This window comes from Plectropomus leopardus, chromosome 23, assembly GCF_026936395.1.
Source record: "Plectropomus leopardus strain MGB_pleo_1.0 chromosome 23, ASM2693639v1, whole genome shotgun sequence".
NCBI lineage: Eukaryota > Metazoa > Chordata > Actinopteri > Perciformes > Serranidae > Plectropomus > Plectropomus leopardus.
Window position 1 is genome coordinate 16,630,901 of NC_142198.1, and position 17,733 is coordinate 16,648,633.

A 17,733-nucleotide genomic window follows, 5' to 3' on the forward strand; every position below is an offset into this window, starting at 1 on the left:
AAACACCACAATGTCCAAAGTGTTAAGAATTTGATGTCCAGTGACTGTTTTCAAGAATGAGCCTCTAAGTTTGAGATTCATCACAGCCTTTGAAAGCTAATAATAGCACTGCCAAAAGTGGGGCCCAAAGACCAGAGCTGGGCACTATAAAGTTTGATTTAGCTGACAAAATGTTCCCTTTTGTTCTGTTTTTATGTTTTTTTTAAATGGTTAAGATGACATTTTATAATTTGAGCTAAACCCAGAAAGTTAGTTTGCCGCAAGAGGCGGAGTCACTGGCTTTGCTTTTAACAACTATATAAAGATAGTGTGTATCGACCATTAAATTTAGGGGTTTCTTTGTAACATTACTGATCGTTTGTGACACCAGGTCTCTTGCTTGTTAAAAGTTGGGAGTTTACACCATGACAGTGCCACCAGCATTATGTGATCATCCCATCGTGTCTCAAAGATGCTGTCATGCTAAAATCTCTTGATGTCCATTCACTGTCACTCACCAGCTTCAAATGTGACTCATATTTCCTGTAAAATATTTCCCTTTTTGTCTTTTGCTCAGTGATTCTCGAAGGAAATGTGAGATGATGACTGATTTTAACCACATGAAATTTTGTAACATGGCTGTTTCCGACAGTTGTTATGAAATAGTGGGTAGAAGTGAAGCAGGAAGGAGTGAAAGAAAGGATGCTTTGATGAAATGCGTCTTACAGCAAGCAATCATTTGTTCTCGTTGAAAATTGCAAAATGAAAACAGGCAGTTTATTTTGTAAGCCAGTACTTTGTGTTCTCTTCTGGATCTCTTGCGGAAAAAAACACAGCAGGAGAAATTCAATATTTAAAAAAAGCTTTATTAAGTTAACAAACATTATCTTTTAAATGACTATTAAAATACTATTAAAAGTATGGAAAATATATGTGATTTATATAACTAAATATATATACATTAAAGTCACTGCCATAAACAGTCAATCGTTTTTAGGTTTAAAAAGGCCATGTCTGAGAAACTTATAACATTTACAAAATGTTATACAAAAATTATTTTTTTGCATTTCTGGACCAACAATGTTCTTATTTAAAAAAAAACAAACACAGCAAGAAAGTCTGTTGAGTGAATCTTTTACCTGTGAACGGTCCCTCTTTCTACAGTGCAGCCATGGTAACGGTTTCGCGGCTTCACTTCTGACACAGCATGGTAACTTTTGATAATTATCCCTAAACACAAAGTACAGCTGAGGCTGACGGAAATAGCATCAGCTTTGTGGGTATTTGGTCGTAAACCAAATCATACGGCACTTTTAAAAATAGACTTGATGGTTCAACCTAAGAAAAATAGTCCAAGAAAAACAGCTTGTGTTTGCACTTAAGTGCTATAATCTGACGGATCAACGCTGGCCAGAGTCTTGAGTTCAGGCTCGTCGACCTCTTTCCCCGCCACGCTGCTGCTCCTGTCCTTGTTCTTGCCTTTGAAAGGCTTCCCCAGTTTGGTTGAGAGTGTATGCAGGACAGAGCCCTCATCTGGCGAAGAGTTGCTGCGGCTCGAGCGGCCGCTACGCGTGAAGGTAGACGTGGTCCTGCTCTCCGAGTTGGTGGCCTCGAAGAGCTTGCCCATGAAGCTGAGGCCGGCCTGGCGAATGTGGGAGCTGCCGGCGAACACATAGAGAATGGGGTTGACAGCACTGCTGAAGAAAGCGAAGGCCGTGACGTTTGGACGTGCTGTTTTGGCAGCTGCGATCACTGACTCACTGCCCTGCAGCAGACCGACCACCTGGAGGAGGGAGACGGTGAAAGCACGTTAGAAAAAGAGAGGAAAAAGCTAAACCAGACCACAAAAACAAAGGCTCCAAAAATTAGCCTGGTCTGAAACTCTGGAAATACCTGAAGGTTCAGGTAAACAGTTTACATTTGCACAGTATTTTTTCCATCTATGCTGTACTCGCAGCTTTTTGTTTTGCTGGTTAAACACTAATACTCTTCTAATTCACTACTTAATTACACTTAGCTCTGTGTTACACTTTTTAATTTGGTGTTTACCCACATAAAGATTCAACTTCTCCCGCAGCAGTTTCACATTAAAAGCTATGAGGAAATTACACACACAGGACTTTAAACGTGAAAAATATGTGCAGAGAGTGTTGAGTTTCATTGACAGTCACTTAACACGTACCCAAAAAGCAGCTAAAAAAAGTGCATGAGAGCAGTATCAGTCATTTGTGGATTTTACCTACAGAGCAGAAAGTTCAGATTCTTGATTATGATTGGCTGAGCCATTTTTAAAGCCATAAAGTGCTACAGTGATGACGTTTTTCTGTAGGCCGAAGTGGAAGTAAGTCTCAGTCTGGTTCCGTCGTCAAAAAGCCAATGGGATTTTTCCATTGGCTTTTGGATAAAATGCTCTGTGGCAATACTCAAGTGTTGTTCAAAATGATAATCTTTACAATTGAACTCTGTTTTTATGATTTTTGAAGCGTGAATGCAATCTCCAGAAATTAAAAGCTACACCACGGTCGCATGACTTAACATCGCCACTACAACAAGGCTATAAAGCCGTTTTTCACTCATCATTTAGCCACTTATTCGCAATTTTCTTTTCAAAGAAAGAAAACCTTCAAAGCTCACGTTTGGATAATTTTTGTCAAAGAACAAAACATGAACGTCTCTTCAGCTTGTGTTATCCACAGATCTTATTTCAGGCATCTAACCAAAAACCAATTAAAAAAAAACACTGACTTTGAGACAAAGGAACCAGGGGCGCTGAAATGCTCACTCATCTCTGGTTTTAGGATTCATCCCTTAAATCAATCAGCACTGAAAGTATGGAAATTCAACTGGAAAATGTATATTTAAGTTCACTCACTGCATACCATATTTTTTTTCAGTATTTATCTGAAATTTCAGTTGATTGGCTGACTGATTATCATTGCTGGGTGAAGAGTATCGGTGACCCATCTGTTTTTACATCCCAATAATTTCGTAGCCACAGTATCCAAAAAATACACATCAGCTGCTGAAATCAGGTGCAGTTTCTGGCCCATGTTGGGTCCTGTGAAAAAAAGGCTAAACAAAATCACCTGTATGACGTTGACTATGTGATAGGGCAGCCAGAAGATCGCAAAGGCACTCATGATCAGCAGGATGAGACGGCTGCCTTGTGCTCTGCGCTGGAATTGGGCCCTTTGCAGACGACAAATGACGGAGGAATAACAGGTGCTGATGAGGGAGAAAGGCACCAGGCAGCCCATGATGGTCTCAAACACGTACTGGAAAACTTCGTGAGCCAAGCTCTTCCAGTGATACGGCACACAAATGTTTATTGTGGTATTGTCTGGTCGTGGAATCTTCAGATTACTGTCAGAGAAGAAGAGTGAAAAATAAATATAAATATAAAGTGAATGTAGATATACAAGGGTTGAGTCAAGTCTCTGACAAAATACTTTTCAATGTATTTATCAGCTCTGTTAGTTGTTTAGTGACTCTTTGTAGTCATTTTGTGTCTCTTTGAGGTTGTTTTCACTGTTTTTATAGTTATTTGTCATTTTGTGTGTCTTCATCATTTTGCGTTTGCTTGTTGTTTTGAATCTTCTTGTAATCATTTTGTGGGTTTTTTGTCAGTTTTGTAGTGTTCTTTGTCTCGATGAGGTAATTTAATGTAATATTTGGTCATTTGTGTCTCTTTGTAGTCATTTTTGTCTCCTTTTGGTTGTTTTATTTTTGTTTTTGTTTAATCTTGGCAGTAGTTTTGCCCATTTTTGTAGCTATTTTGTGTCTGTGAGGTAATTTTATGTATTACTTGGTTGTCTTGAGTCTCCTTGTGGTTGCTTTGCCTGTTTTTCAGTTATTTTGACATTTGTACCTATCAGATTGACCTACTGGTAGGTTATTCTGATCGACATTTATATCTAAATGTATATAAACATGAAATGGCATATGCTACAGTTGACTGTAGAGGTGATAATTCTGATAGACATCTGCTCGTATTTGATTGACCTACTCTGCATTTAATTCCATTTATATATGTGGTAGGCCTTTGTGGTCATTTTGTGTGTCTTTATGATCATTTCTAGTCCGTTTGTGTTCATTTTGAGTGTCTTCCTGGTTAAATTGAGTAGCATTTTACAGGTAAAAGCCAGCAGTTGTTACGGACACTCTGGGCCCCCTGTAGGCCTATACACTAATCCAGCAGCTGCTAAACTGCATCACACTGTCTTTAAACACAGTAACAAAATAAAATCCCTAAAATATGGCACATCATATTTACAATTCCAGTTAATGTTACAAGTTACATCTTTGTAAATAAAATGATTTGCAGACAACCTTTAATTTTGTCTGCACAGATATCAGTTCATTTGATTCAGGTTCCTCTTAACCATTGCAGCAGCCATTAAACTTTGCACATTTAGAAATGTAATAAATACAAAGATACAAGGGAAACTGTAGTCTCACCTGCGGTAGAAAGGCATTGGCAGTGACAGGATGAAGGCTAACACCCAGACCACCAGCAGCAGAACCAGCAGGGAGCGCTTGTTCCTCATTCTCTGGGACAGAAAAGGCCTCGTCACGGCCATCCAGCGGTCCATGCTCATCAGGCAGATGACGTAAATGGACACGTACATGTTTACGTTTGACAGGTAATGCACCAGCTTGCACGCCGCAGAGCCAAACTCCCAGCCCCGGCCCCCTGCCAGGAAGCGCAGGAAAAGAGGGGCGCTGAGAAGCACGAAAGCATCTGCCACAGCCAGATTCAGCACCAACAGACAGGTCACTGAGCGCTTCTTCACCCGACACAACACCGACCAGACCACAAACAGGTTCCCGGGGAAGCCCAGCACAAACGCCAGGGTCAGGATGGCGATGCCGACCTGGTGGCTGACGGGCAGAGAGGGCTGCTGGGGGGTGGCGGTGATATTGGATGCCATCAGGAAAGCCTCTGCAGAGTCTAGCTGTGAAACTCACACCACCTTTTAGGCAGGAAAGAGGATTATGTCGTGTTAAGGTTTGTGTTTTGAATGTGGGCCAATGCTGCAATATATTGCACAATCGTTTTCTTCTTATCGATGTTGCTGCATCTCAAAAACGACATGTCTGAGTTACCAAGCATTACAAAAAGGCCATTGATCATGAGCTGCCTCTGTGGAGATTTTAAGGTTTAGTACATTGTCACTCTAAGTTTGTTACCATTTAGTAACCATGTGTAAAATTCATTGTGCAAGACTTGTGTGCTGCATGAAAGGAATTATAATTACACTAAAGCGATACTTCAGTGTTAAAATAAACTCCACTCACCAAAAATGTGTACTTTTACCAACCTTATACCTGTTTTCCTACCATTCCAGTTGTCTAGTTCAACTATTTTTCTATTCTATTCTACTTTATATTATTCTATTTTATTTTATTTTATTTTATTTAAGGCAATGAGCAATTTGGCAACAAAACACCAAAAATAAGTAGATTTTAAAAAATTACGTTACTTATTTTACATAATTATTATTATGATTTTAAGCAGTTTTTTCCAGGTCATTTCTTTAATAAAAAAACATTTTAATTATCCCCTTTTTAAATTTATTTGTGTTTATTTGTTTGACTACTTTTTAGGTAATTTTCTTGGACTTTTTCCCTAATTTCGTGCTTATTTTCTGGTCATTCCTTCTGAAGTTGATCATTGCCTGCTTACTATGTTTTTGAAAGAAATAACACCAATTTTCCCAAGTTTGAAAATGGATAAATATTCAGTTTGCATTAATATATTTTTCAGATGTTTTATGCTGCGTCATTTATTTGATAAACAGGAAACAGGAGATTTCAGTTCCTTTTCTTATACTATAGACAAAATTGTGACACAAGAAATGTAACATTTTTATCAGACGCTATGATCTCCAGAGGAAAATCTATCCCAAAAAATTAGGAATTTCTTGCTCTTATTCTTTTTTTAAATAAATTTAAGCAAATAAAACTCACCGACCTTCAACCGTCTTTTTTAACAGTAATTCCACTCCAGAAGTTTCCACTTTTCTTGCACCTTTCCTGCTCTACTGTTGACTCCCAGCTTCCCTCTTTGCTTCGGAGACTGTGTGTGGAGAGAACAGCAAAAAAAGTTAATATATTGAGTAAGAAGGTTAATATAAGGGGAAACCCAATGACCACAGGAAGCCAGCTTGAGCTCACTGGGTGGCATTGTAGGGGCTGTTCCTCCTACACATCCCTAGCTGCAGATTTGTGCAATAAATAAAACATGATACTGGTAGTTTTGTTTAAAAAAAAAAAGATGTCGACACAGCGTCTGGTGCTTTGTGGGAAACAGCAACAGGTTTACCGGAGCAAAAATGTACATAAGAAGAAAAAAGAGCAGATATCAAGGAGAGCCAAGAAATTGTGAAATTGATGTCATGATTTTCAAGGAAAAGCAGGAATAGACAGCACAAGGGATCGTCATGAGGGTAGACAGGTGTGTGTGGGGGGGGGATTATTCCAGTAAACTGCCAGGATCTTGTTGATACAAGAGTGTTCATCATAATGTCTTGCACCAGACGTCTTTGCAGATTTACAGCATGTACCCCTTTCTACATAACCTGAATTGCATAACAAAGTATTGACATGGGGAAAGGAGCAAGAGATAGTGAGCCAAAAGTTGGCAAGAAATTAGCAGAAAGTACAAAAAAACCAACCCTGAAATTTGTGAAAAAAAGCTGAAATCCTTTTTTTCATTATCTGATAATTTATTGCAATTTGGTTTCTTTAAAAACATTGGAAGAAGGCAATGAGCAACCAAAGAATAACCCAAAAAAGTGAAAGAAAATTTACAAGAAAATGATCTGAAAATCAGTAAAAATGAATAAATAAAGTTTGACAAACAACAACAGCAATGGGGAAATGACCTGGATATTTTGCTATAAAAATATAATAATACTGAACTATGATTTTAAACATGTAAGTGTGATAATTAAGAATATAGTTTTTCCCTAGCTTTTTTTTTTAACTATTAATTTTTCCCCCTTGATTTTTTAAAAATAATTTTAAAAAAGCAGCACCAAAAAGTGATGTCCTGGTCCTGATGAATCTGTGTGATTAGCCTTTTCGAGAGAGGAAATCAAGTTACCAAAAGAGTGAAAAAAAAAAAAGAGAACGAAGCAGATGAGGTGATACAACTTAAAGATCTTTCAGAGAAAATGTCAGCAATGGTTTCCTTTGCAGTTTGATGCAGCCATTAAAATGTTTTGCTGAAACAGACAATAACGTGAGCCAGCTTGGCCTTGTCAGCTTGAGTCACAACAAGTCCCTTTACCTTTAAAATCCACAGATTCTCCAAGAAGCTTCAACATATGCACAAAAATGCTCATCCATCGTTTTGAGATCATTTGGAGGGCAGAACGGGACATCCTTTTGATTAAAAGGAAAAGGGTTCATTTCAAGTCTGTGTTGGAATTTGCTTCACCTGTGCGTCATGAAAATAAAGTACTCGAGGCTTGTTTTTGCCATTAACTGTTAGCCCTCTACACGACATGTTATTGCACTGAAGGCACTTCTTCAGATATTAGGTGAAGAACACATCAAACGGAGTCAGTATACAACATGCAGAAACTCTAAGTTTTCTTCCAATTTCCATTATATGTAAATGTCATTACGTGTGTGTGTGTGTGTGTGTGTGTGTGTGTGTGTGTGTGCGTGCGTGCGTGCGTGCACATTAGTTAGAGTCGGAAGTGTTGGTTTTATGTAGGAGGATGCTGACGTGGAGCTTTAGCAGGACAAGTATTGATTCAGCCTGTTTTTACTCAGATAATGGTAGGATAAGATCTTATGTGTCACAGGCTTGCCATAATGAAAAACATCATTAGATTCAGTTGAATGATTGATATAATCTGATGGCTAAAATCTAAAAACAAAACAAAAACCCGCCCACATGCGTGGGTTCAATTTACTTCCCATACAGTTTCCATAAATGTTAAAATAAGCTTTAGAGACCAAAACTGTTTTTTGCACCAGTCTGTAAACATTTTATTTCTGTAAACATTTTTATTTATTTCACAATTTATTTCTGCTGTAAAGTTGGGTATTTTAACATTGGGGTCTGTGGGGACTGACTTGAGCCAGCCTTGAGTGGCTATTCAAGGAACCACCGTTTTTAGCATTACTGGCTTCACTTTTCAGCCCCAGAGTTTGTCGCTTGCTTCCACTGCCACCAAATGGCCAAAAAGTGAATTTATGCAGCTAAAACAAAAGAAAATTAAAAGAGAAGCATGTAAAGCAAACGTTTAATTGTGAATATTAAAAAAAAAAAGTCTAGCGCATCTGCGGAGCCTGAGCTCTCAAATTATGCTCATCAGTGATCTGTAAAAGTATTCACTGTTTTAGTTCATTTTGACATTTCTGTGCTTCCTTTAGGCATTTTCACATAAAAAATATTCTTAACAAAATGACACAGAAAAATCTTACCAAAAAAAAAGGAATCATTTAGACATTACAGTAAAAGTAAAAGTTAAAAAAAACGTACAGTAAAGACAAGGTACCACCTGGGTCCTTTTTTATACTCCACAGTTCCAATAGTTAAGAGCAAATGAGCAAAGGCCCATATCCAACACGTTCTCATCCCAAATTGTCACATGTTGCCACTTTGCCGTGGACTCTAACGTCCACATATTATGTTTTAGGTTCCCCTCTGCGTCTGCTGTTGACACTTTGGGATGTCAACGCAAGCACATGCCTGGATAATGCTGCACGTGGTTTTGTTTAGACAACAAAAGCACATGGAAACCAATGCTGTGTTGTACACAAATGCACATAAAAAAAAACATCACATTTGGATGGGAAGTGAACACCGGACTTCTGGATCAAAGTCTGGGGTTTGCTGGACCCATCCATGACCCTTCCTGCCTCCCCTATAGGTGCCCTCTTGCTCCTTATATTACATAGTTGAAGGCAGTGTTTCAACATGACGCCATCCTACATAATGCACACTCCAAGCATCATGTGGATGCAGCAGATGCTGTCCGGCCATCTGCCTGCATATAATAACACCCCAGCTGGTTCTGTATGGCCACGTTCTCAGCTGACACCGTCCAGCGGCGTAGCATGCCGATAAGAAAGGTGGCTTTTGGCTTCTTACATAGAAAGCACTGACAAAGTGGTGGTATTTGACGACTTTGGGATGAGAAAGGGCCGTATACTTATACTCCAGTTCCAATAGTTCAAAGCAGAGCAAGACTCAAATCTCATCAAATATACAGATCTGATGTGTTGTGTGTTTTAAGCACAACTGCAAAAATAACAATGTCACTTTAGGATGCGTCCGGCTGCAAACTGTTCCAGAATCAGTCTGTCCAGTGACATCCCTTTCAGTCTTTGTAACAGTCTAATTGAAAAGAGGGATTCACATTATGTTTTTTCCTGAACCATCTGTGAATAATGACCACTGATAAATTTTTGGTAACTGCGGGGAGATTTAAAGGTCTGAGTGGTTTCCCCTATAGAGGAACAACACCAGCCTCAATCTTGTTGAATCTCATCTCCTCTACTTACCGTTCTTCACCGGTTTGGCATTAGAGGTCGAGTTGGAAGCAGAGTCTGGATCTTTGTCCTTTAGCATGACGGCATCTGCGTCTTTGTATTTGTCACGGCTGTTCTGGCTGTTCTGTCTGCTCTTTCTCGAGGCTGAGTCCAGCCCTGCGCCCTCAAACAAGCGGGCCATAAATGCCAGCCCTTCTCGCCGGATGTAGGACTTTCCTGCGAAGAAGTACAGCACTGGGTTGACACAGCTGCTGATGAAGGCTATGGAGGAGGTGACCGCTCGGCTCTTGTGCCATATTAAATTCAACCTGGGGTGGAGAAGTGAGGACAGGATTTCATTAGAGACAAAGGACTGACTTTGATTTTTATGAGAATGTACAAGGGTCACAGACTACGCAGAATTTCTTTGGTGAAAGAAGATATTTTACTATTGAAAATTGTGCCAAAAACATCTTTTATGGGGTCACTATGTCCTTGACCTTTGACCTTCAACTGCCAGATTCTAATTTGTCCCTTCCTCTTGTCACAGGGCCTTTTGTGCCAAATATGAGAAAAATATTCAGAGTCCATAACAATGAATGGATGCAAGGCCACAGTCACCTTGACCTTTGAACATCAAATGTTTTTGAGATATCGCTTTGTCAAGAGGGTCACCATGCACTTGACCTTTGACCACTGTAATTAATTCACCCTGAAGCCCACTCAAATGTTTGTTCCAACTTTGAAGAAATTCCCTCAAGGGAGGTCACAGTGACCTTGATCTTTCACCTATGACCACCAAAATGTAAGCATTTCATTCCTGAGTCGAAGTGGACATTATTGCTAAATTTGAAGAAGTTTGCTAACAGCACTGTTGAGAGTGAGGGGTGAGGGTGAATGGATGAACAGACGTGCAGCGGAACGGACGAGCAGACATATGGACGGACTAACCAGATTGTCTCTGGGCTCTTATCTATACTTTAATCGCTCACCAAAAAGTCATTTCAAACTCCATTGAACATTTTTATTCAACATTTTCCAAAGTGTTGAATACGTGATGCATTAGTGGCCTAATTTGGCTCTAAAATAACTCCCATCTGTGCACAATGTAAAGAATGAAAACACTGATGATTGGTTTGTGTTTGAGTTTTAATTTTAGCTTTTGCAATGTTAGAATTGTTGTGTCACTTACACTGTTTTTACTTTTCCCTGTGGACACCAAGCCCATGTAACCTGAGGACGATAGTAAAAAATAGTTTATGGGCAGCATCTCTTTTCACTTTTAAAACTGATATATTAGACCTGGATGTATGATGAATACATTTACTCTACAATGTTTAGAAGAAGACTTTAATTGCAAAGATAGGATGAATGACATACCTGCACCATGTTGATGATGTGGTAGGGCAGCCAGAGGAGACAGAAGGTCAACACAATGGCCAGGATTAACTTTTCACTACGAGTGCGACGGTGGAACTTGGTATTTCGGATTCGCCGTAAAATGCAGATGTAGCTGACTAAAATGACGCTGTAGGGAATTAAAAACCCCAACACGAGCTCCAGCGTGTACTGGAGGATCACCTGTGCATGGGAGATGGGAAAACAGAATTGAATATCCCAACATTGCGAATTACATAAAAACACCGAGGTAAGTGTTATTGTTATTGATAGCATGAATATAATAAAGTTTTTTCACTTACATAACTGTCTTTTTCATGGACTGGTTCACACACTAAAGAAGCCCCCTCTGACTTCTTCACTTCTCTGAAGATTATCGCAGGAATAGAGGCGATCATCACAAGCACCCACACCACCGCCAGCAACCGCAGGACGATCTTACGGCTGGTGATGAGACTGACGCGGCGAGGCCACAGCACCGCCACCAGCCTGTAGATGCTCATGAGCATGATGAGGTGGATGGAGGCGTACATGTTGGCCAGACACAGGTAGAAAAGCAGCTTACACATCACATTCTCAAACACCCACTTCTTCATGACCAAGTAGACGACGAAGAACGGCGTGAGAGCCATCAGAGAGCCATCGGCGAAGGCTAGGTTGAGGATGAGGAGGGTGGTGACGTTGTGCTTTCGGGCCCGTGCCAGGATGCTCCAGACGACGAAGAGGTTTCCAGGGAAACCCAAGACAAAGACGAGGCTCAGGATGAGGGCGCCTACTGTGGTGGCAATTTTGTCTTGCACAATGCTGTTGTTTGGGAGACTGATGGACGTGACGTTTGGGAGAGAAATGTTACTCTGGGCCATTTTTGTTATCTGTCAAAGAGAGAATATTAGTGAATGTTTTATAAGATTTAACCCATTTACATCCTGCTCAGCCGTTTGGATGGAGCACATCTTGAGTCACTAAATCTTGAAAAGTACTGAACTGAATTAAACCAGACTGAGCCATCTGTACCATTTGATTTAGTTGTGTTATGCCAAAAAAAAAAAAAAAATCCACTAGATACCGCTGTGTCTTTAACCCATTGAAACCAGAGCAAGTTAGTGGGATTTCTTTTAAAAACACTGGAAGAAGGCAATAGAATAAAGATAGAAATAATGCAAAAATTAGCAAGAAATGTGTAAACACTGCTAGAAATTTACCTGAAAATTATTTAAAAAAAAAAAAAAAAAAGCAGAAAAGACTTAGAAAGTGTGCTTTGAAAAATTTTTAAAAATCCTGTAACATAATAAATATAAATATGTAATTATGCTAATTACATTTATTTATTTTTTTTCATTTTTTTCACTACCTTTAACAAAAAAAATGTGTTTTTTTTTTTTTTTAATGAAGTTGCTCACTGACTTTGACCGTGAACATCCATCTCAACCGTTTGCTAGAGGCTTTTATTAAGGAGAAAAAACATTAAATGGTGGGGACATTAAATGGTTAACCCAATACATGAGTTGACTTTTAAGTGAAATAAAAAAAAATAAATAAATAAAAATGACACTGTTTTTACCTTAGTATCCCTTGCAAATAAAACTAATGCCAGTGAGGCAAACCTCAAAATATCTCACCAAACTCCAAAGTGAGCTAAAAAGACTAATAAAGATCCTCACCTCTGAATCTTACTGCATGTTTTATCTAGCAAAGGCCTCAGTTTAACAATACAAGTATGTATTTCTGCAGGGAAGCGTGGGAGTGTGGCGCAACTGTAACAGGTTTTAACGGGGATACTTAATTCCTGAATGACGAGACCAGACACGAGCAAAGAGCAACAGTCACTGCTCATGTCAGTATTTGAGCAATGACTCTTTATTATTTTTTCTATCTCTTTAGGCCTGATGAGGCAAGTTTATGTCCAGTATCATCCACACACAAGAGCAATTTAACCCCTTGAAACCTGTGTAAAATGTATGTGATTTATTTCAAAGAACGCAAGAAGGCAATAAGCAACCTCAAATTAAATTACCCCAAAAATTTGCATGAAATCAGCAAAAGCTACAAGAAAAGTTCCTAAAACACGAACAAGAAATGTGTAAAAGTTACAAGACAGTTCCCCAGAAAAGCAAGAAATAAGTAAAATGTAAAAGATTTACACACAAAAACAAAAAGTAAAAAAAAACAAACAAACAAGGAAATAACCTTAAAAGAATTACACAAAATAATTTTAATGATTATAAATGCATTTTCTGTATGTTTTCTTTTTCATGGTTTTCTTTTCTTTTTTCTTTCTCTCTGTTTTCTTTTTCAGTTTTTCTCATTTCTTGCAAATTGCGGGACATTTCTTGCCATGTTGGCGACTACCTTTTTGGAAGGTTTTGGAAGGGAGTCATTATGAAACAGTTTCAAAGGTTTTAAATGTCAAAGGTGTCTGTTCACAGCACACAAAAAACGAATGTAAGCCCAGGTTTCAAAAGGTTAAAGAGCTATAGAATTACATTAGAAACACAATCAAGAGAAATAAACTGTATTAATTAAGGTGGAACAGAATGAAACAAAATACAAATAAAACAAAAACAATGCACAAAGATACACAATATATTTACATATACTGAGGCACCCTTTGTCATCTATAATCAGGCTCACAGGACTGCATCATTGTTAGACGTTACGAGCAACCAACAAAGTCGAAAGAACGAAAAAAAAGTGAGCTTAGGGCAAGACAGAAAAGTGGTTGTTCCAAGGGCGTAGGTTTTGTCTCAATGCTAATGGGACACACATGAAATGGGATGTTTCGGGGCTCTCTGCCAGATTTTTTGCACCAATTCTGTGCCTTTTTTTCATCTATTGTGTAAATGTCTTTGCAGATAATGCTCTTGTATTCATCCTACAGATTCCCTCATGGCAACATATGAACTATAGCTCTTTCATTTTACTGGAAAAATGTTTTCAGGAGTGACATGTCATCACTTGCTCGACATATCTGGACTATTAGTTCACCAGCACACCCTTTGGGCCTACACTGAAACTATTCAGTGTAGTTATTCCTGTGTATACAATCAGATATTCACACCCACACCTGCTAACCAAACCTGTTCCATAACACACTTGTGCACTAATTATGGGCTGCTATGATGTAAATCAGTATACAGTGGCTGTATTGGAAAGCAAATGCACACCCAGGTAGATTACAGGCAGCAGAGATGGAATGATTGTGTCAAGAGATCCAGACATTTGTTGAATTTTGGAGCCGTTTACCATCAGGACTGCTATAGCATAGGTTTTATTTGTATCACATTTAAGAGCATGCAACCTAAGGAACTGACTCTTGGTGTCTTTTTTGATGAAAGTTAAAAGGTAGGTTATTTACTAACACTTTCGGCAATTATTCTATATTGTTTTGCGGGTTTTTTGTCTGGTTGACTTCACCTTAAATAAAAGTGGCTTAAAAGTTAAGGGTCCACCACTACATAAGACTAAGGGTGATTTATTGGCATCTAGCCGTGGAGATTGCAGATTTCGACCAGCTGAACATTTCCTGATTAAAATTAATCAGTGTTCATTGTTCAGGAGATTATTACAGAGAGCCGAATTATCCTCAGAGGTTTCTTAATCTCCAAAACAAACAAACCTGGTGATTAAAACCAATAAAAACACTGACTAAAACAGTTTCACGTTAAAAATCATTGTTTCTCCAACAGTGTTTGGCATGTTGGAGATGGGCAGTTAGCCCAGTACTTGCCAATGTTTGCTCATCATTTTTCTCAGATGCTCAGGAGGTTTTTACCAGGAGCCAAATTATCCACAGAGGATCTCTCCACTCCAAAACAAACCGACTATTTGATTAAAACTCTAAAAGAAAAAAAACTCTAAAGTGTCTAAAAAAAAACATTAAATACAGCAGGTTCACATTACAAATCAGTGTTTCTCCGACACTGTTTGGCCTGTTGAAGATGGGCCGCTTTCCCAGCACCTGCTTATTATTGGTCATGTTTATTCTTTGATAACTTAAGATCCAGATGTTCAGGAGGTTTTGCACCTAAATATCAACATAGGTCTCTCCCTCTCAAAAACAAACAGACCTGGAAGTTTAAATCTGTAAAAACACAGAATACTGACTGTGCAGACCACTCCCTATGTAGATATAAACAGCTCAATGTAAGGTAATGAAAACACAAAGATTATTATTTTCAATTAATTATACACTAAAGAGAACATACTTAATTATATTTTATTCCATCTCTGTCAATATGTCCCCCTAAATCCTACACACTGGGACCTTAAAGTCAATTTATTCATGGACCATTATTAAAAACAGCACAAAAGGTGCCTTAGAAAGACATCAAGTCAATGCAATTTGCTAATAAAAGCAAAAAGGTGAATTAATAAGTGAAATACACAAGTAAAATAACTGTGGTGATTAAAAGAAACAAAAGTGCTGTATCCTGCCAAGAGAATTAAGCACATGGGCTGTCACTATCTTTTTAATTTAAATACAAAATATAGATATTGCAACCAATTTATAAGTAAAGATAGATTTTTTTCTTTAAATCACAGTTTTTATAATGATAATGTAATACATATTGAGGATTCTTTCGCAGCAGAGACTTATTTTCAGGTAAGATTATGTTGTATAAAAGCATTTTCTCCAGGTTTCAGAGGGGAATCAAAGAGACCACATGGCAGTGTTTACAGAAAGCCGGTCAAACCACAATGTCAGTGGCATCAAAGCAGCAAAAGACAGTGAAACTACATCATATTGTGCAATAGCCCCACAATGAGGGACTATACCAGCCATAACAGGCCAAATCATGTCATTGTCACTAGTCTTTTCTGTTTCCATTCAGCTTTCTGCCTTTTAGTCTTCTTACAAAACAATAAGAATCTGCTCAAGCTACTATTTTTTTTACAATTTTTTATTATCGCTTGCACAAACAGATCCCCCTATAGTGACCCCATCACAGACAATAAAACCTGACTGACTCAAAAGGTGTGTTTGTGTGTATTCTGTGACTCAGGCACATACCTACTTAAACACACCTGCTTACAGAGACAAAAACACACAGAAATTGTAAAGCACACATTCAGTTGCACGCATTGCCATGCCATACATGGTGATAAAGTCACAAGAAAACCATTTTGATTATCTCAAAAATATACAATTAATAAAATACTCCTCCAAAAAAAGTTTCTCCTCCAACAGTAGCAGGAACAGTTGATAGCAGTGATTTGATTGCAGTTGTAAGCGGTTACAACTGCAATCAAATCAGTTGTTGCTGACAGAAACCAACACAAACACATGAATGAAAGACAGACACACAAGACGGACTCACCTCAAGTCATCGACTGCAAATCCCAACAGCAGAAAGAGGACACCGAGATCTGGAAAAGAATCTGTTGTTAATGTGTTTTCGTCTTTTAACCTTGTCCTCTCCCCACGTTTTCCCCCCACCTACTCTCTCTCACTCCTCCGTCACTGATTTATCATGCTTGCTGAAACATGTAGTGTAGTGAGAAGGAAAGGTGTGTCCCCATAACCTGGCCTTCGGTTTCATTGGCAGTCTGTCAACATCCTCACGTCGACCGAGGAATTCCATCTGTGCAGCGTCTACTTAAAGGGTACGTTTATTTTACCACAATGTAATCTTGACTTTCAGATCACTGCTTTGAACATCCAGACAAATAAATTCAATTCTATTGTATCAAAGTTGTAGTTGATATTTTTGCCATGGATATCACAAAATCATCTCACATCAAAATCCAACTAAATGGCCAAATGTTTGTGGACATCCTTCACATTCTCACTCCAAACTCCTCAAAAATGTATATTAATACAAATGCACCAGCACTTTTAAGTTTTGTAGAGATACAACTGATCTCCAGGGAGTCATTGAGGTAGCATGGATAACCACCAGCCAAAAATCTCTTTACCTCAGCTGTAGTTTTAATGTGGGCAGACGTTGTTGCATTACAAGTTGGGTTTAAGCGTACAAAAATGGGCTCATAAAAAAAAAAAAAAAATTTAAAAAATAGTCCAAACAATCGTCTACCCTCAGCAAAAGTAAAACTCTGACTGATAAAGACAAAAGTCTGGTTCACTATATTATGCTCACTTTCCTCCACTCTACCCCATGGCATGAGAAATGTATATACATATACGTGTACACACACACACACACACACACACACACACACACACACACAAAGTTGAAATATAGTATATTTTAAACAAATACAGTTATATTACATTAGATCACATTTTTGTATGAGTTATCACATTTTTATTTTTTAAACAAACAAGATTTACATAGGATTTACATATTAGGACACACAGCAAAACTCAATTTCTCTTTGAGGTTTTTTATGTGTATATTTGCAGAAAAAAATGCAGAAAGCATTTACGATGTAACTTATATATTGTGTGTTAAGCACAGGTAAGACCAGGTGTAATTCAATACTTACCTCAGCTAGCATGTTGTTCCTCCTCAGAGGAGGCCTCGGACTGAAGGTCTCCCCGCACTGCAGACAGCTGTACTGTCCCCTCTTCTCTTCCTTGTCCAGAGACCCTCAATACAGCCTTTGCAGTAACTGCGTCCACAGGGAATAGTGACTGGTTCTTTTTGCAAGTCCAGACAAACTGCACAGTAGAACTGATCCTGGTCCCGCTCGACTCCACATTGCTCCTCCTCCTGTTTGCTGGCCATTTTACCAGCAATTACTCTGATAAAAACCCCAAAGCACTGCTAAGTTTCATTTTGTCTTAAATATGTGGAAAAGAAGGAGCTGATTCCCCACTCTATGCAGAAACAGTAAGGCAAAACACACCTGTGTGAGGTCCAAGGCTCAGTGTCCTCCAGCTTTAATTGACTTCACCTGTGT

The 17,733-nt window shown here is 38.6% G+C and overlaps 2 protein-coding genes across 4 annotated transcripts; both read right to left on the reverse strand.

Annotated features, from left to right (window-relative positions):
- Window positions 1-824: 824 nt before the first annotated feature.
- Window positions 825-7,817, reverse strand: ltb4r (leukotriene B4 receptor). 2 transcript variants are annotated; one of them, XM_042511896.2, is made up of 4 exons: window positions 5,950-7,817; window positions 4,438-4,952; window positions 3,066-3,342; window positions 825-1,762 (listed from the first exon to the last, which is right to left on the reverse strand). In XM_042511896.2, the coding sequence occupies exons 2-4, from the start codon at window positions 4,908-4,910 to the stop codon at window positions 1,358-1,360; spliced, it is 1,155 nt and encodes a 384-aa protein (XP_042367830.2). In that variant the 5' UTR covers window positions 4,911-4,952; window positions 5,950-7,817; the 3' UTR covers window positions 825-1,357. The 2 variants fall into 2 exon arrangements, with proteins under 2 accessions (XP_042367830.2, XP_042367829.2); XM_042511895.2 differs by having other exon boundaries at window positions 5,954-6,696.
- A 299-nt stretch (window positions 7,818-8,116) lies between these two features.
- ltb4r2a (leukotriene B4 receptor 2a) lies at window positions 8,117-17,679 on the reverse strand. Of its 2 annotated transcripts, XM_088073744.1 has the most exons (6): window positions 17,317-17,679; window positions 16,188-16,236; window positions 11,172-11,741; window positions 10,852-11,052; window positions 10,664-10,704; window positions 8,117-9,800 (listed from the first exon to the last, which is right to left on the reverse strand). In XM_088073744.1, exons 3-6 carry the CDS (start codon window positions 11,730-11,732, stop codon window positions 9,497-9,499), a joined length of 1,107 nt encoding a protein of 368 aa, XP_087929870.1. In that variant the 5' UTR covers window positions 11,733-11,741; window positions 16,188-16,236; window positions 17,317-17,679; the 3' UTR covers window positions 8,117-9,496. The 2 variants fall into 2 exon arrangements, with proteins under 2 accessions (XP_087929870.1, XP_042367832.2); XM_042511898.2 differs by lacking the exon at window positions 17,317-17,679 and having other exon boundaries at window positions 16,188-16,346.
- Between the last annotated feature and the right edge of the window lie 54 nt (window positions 17,680-17,733).